The sequence below is a fragment of the Merops nubicus genome, unplaced genomic scaffold, assembly GCF_000691845.1.
Source record: "Merops nubicus isolate BGI_N331 unplaced genomic scaffold, ASM69184v1 scaffold11517, whole genome shotgun sequence".
Lineage (NCBI taxonomy): Eukaryota > Metazoa > Chordata > Aves > Coraciiformes > Meropidae > Merops > Merops nubicus.
The window spans coordinates 2,573-3,207 of NW_008620999.1; the positions used below are offsets into that span (position 1 = coordinate 2,573).

The window sequence follows — 635 nt, forward strand, 5'->3', positions numbered from 1 at the left end:
GCAGAGGCGGGGGCAGCCCGAGGCGGAGTTCGGCCCCACCACGGCCATCGAGCCCATCCGGGTGCTGCCCACGCAGCAGGAGAGCAGGCAGGCACCCTGCTGCCAGAACATCTGAGCCCTCGGGGGTGCCCCCACCCCGACAGCCACCCACCCCCACCACCCAGCACGTGGTGGCTTCACCTGTCTCACCCTCTACCTCTGGTCGCAGCAGCCCCCCCAGAACCTGGTGGGCTGGTGGTTCCTCCTGCACCATCCCGGCTCTGGGTAGGACCCACACAAACGGCGTGGGGGGGGGCAGGAGGGGCGTGTGGTTTGGGACCTGCCACCCCCTCGCACCCCTTTCCTGAAGGCACAGTCACCGGGTGACTCAGGGTGGCCTTGAACAAGCCCAAACATGGTGACTCCCTTGTTGGGTGCCACGTTTCTGTGGCACCCCTGGGTGCAGCCGTTCAGGGTGGGTGTGGAGGGGGACAGAGGGTGCACCCTCCTCTTGCCCGGTTGCACCCAGCCCTGCCCTTCAACACCAAAGGTTGGGTGTGCCTCTGGGTGCTGCCAGGGCAGCGATGGGGCACCCCAGGGTAGGGTGCAGGAGGTGACTCCCTGCTCATGCCTGGAAGGACCCTGGGGTTTCTGCT

At 67.4% G+C, this 635-nt stretch overlaps 1 protein-coding gene across 1 annotated transcript in view; it reads left to right on the forward strand.

The window, feature by feature from the left end:
* The window catches only part of LOC103776775 (ras-related protein Rab-11A-like), a gene marked incomplete at its 5' end in the record, with an annotated part of 1,154 nt that extends 1,039 nt beyond the window's left edge, over positions 1-115 (forward strand). Inside the window, one exon of the mRNA XM_008944301.1 lies at positions 23-115. Coding sequence (XP_008942549.1) covers positions 23-115 — 93 coding nt within the window. The remainder of the gene's footprint in view (positions 1-22) is intronic.
* Positions 116-635: the final 520 nt, after the last annotated feature.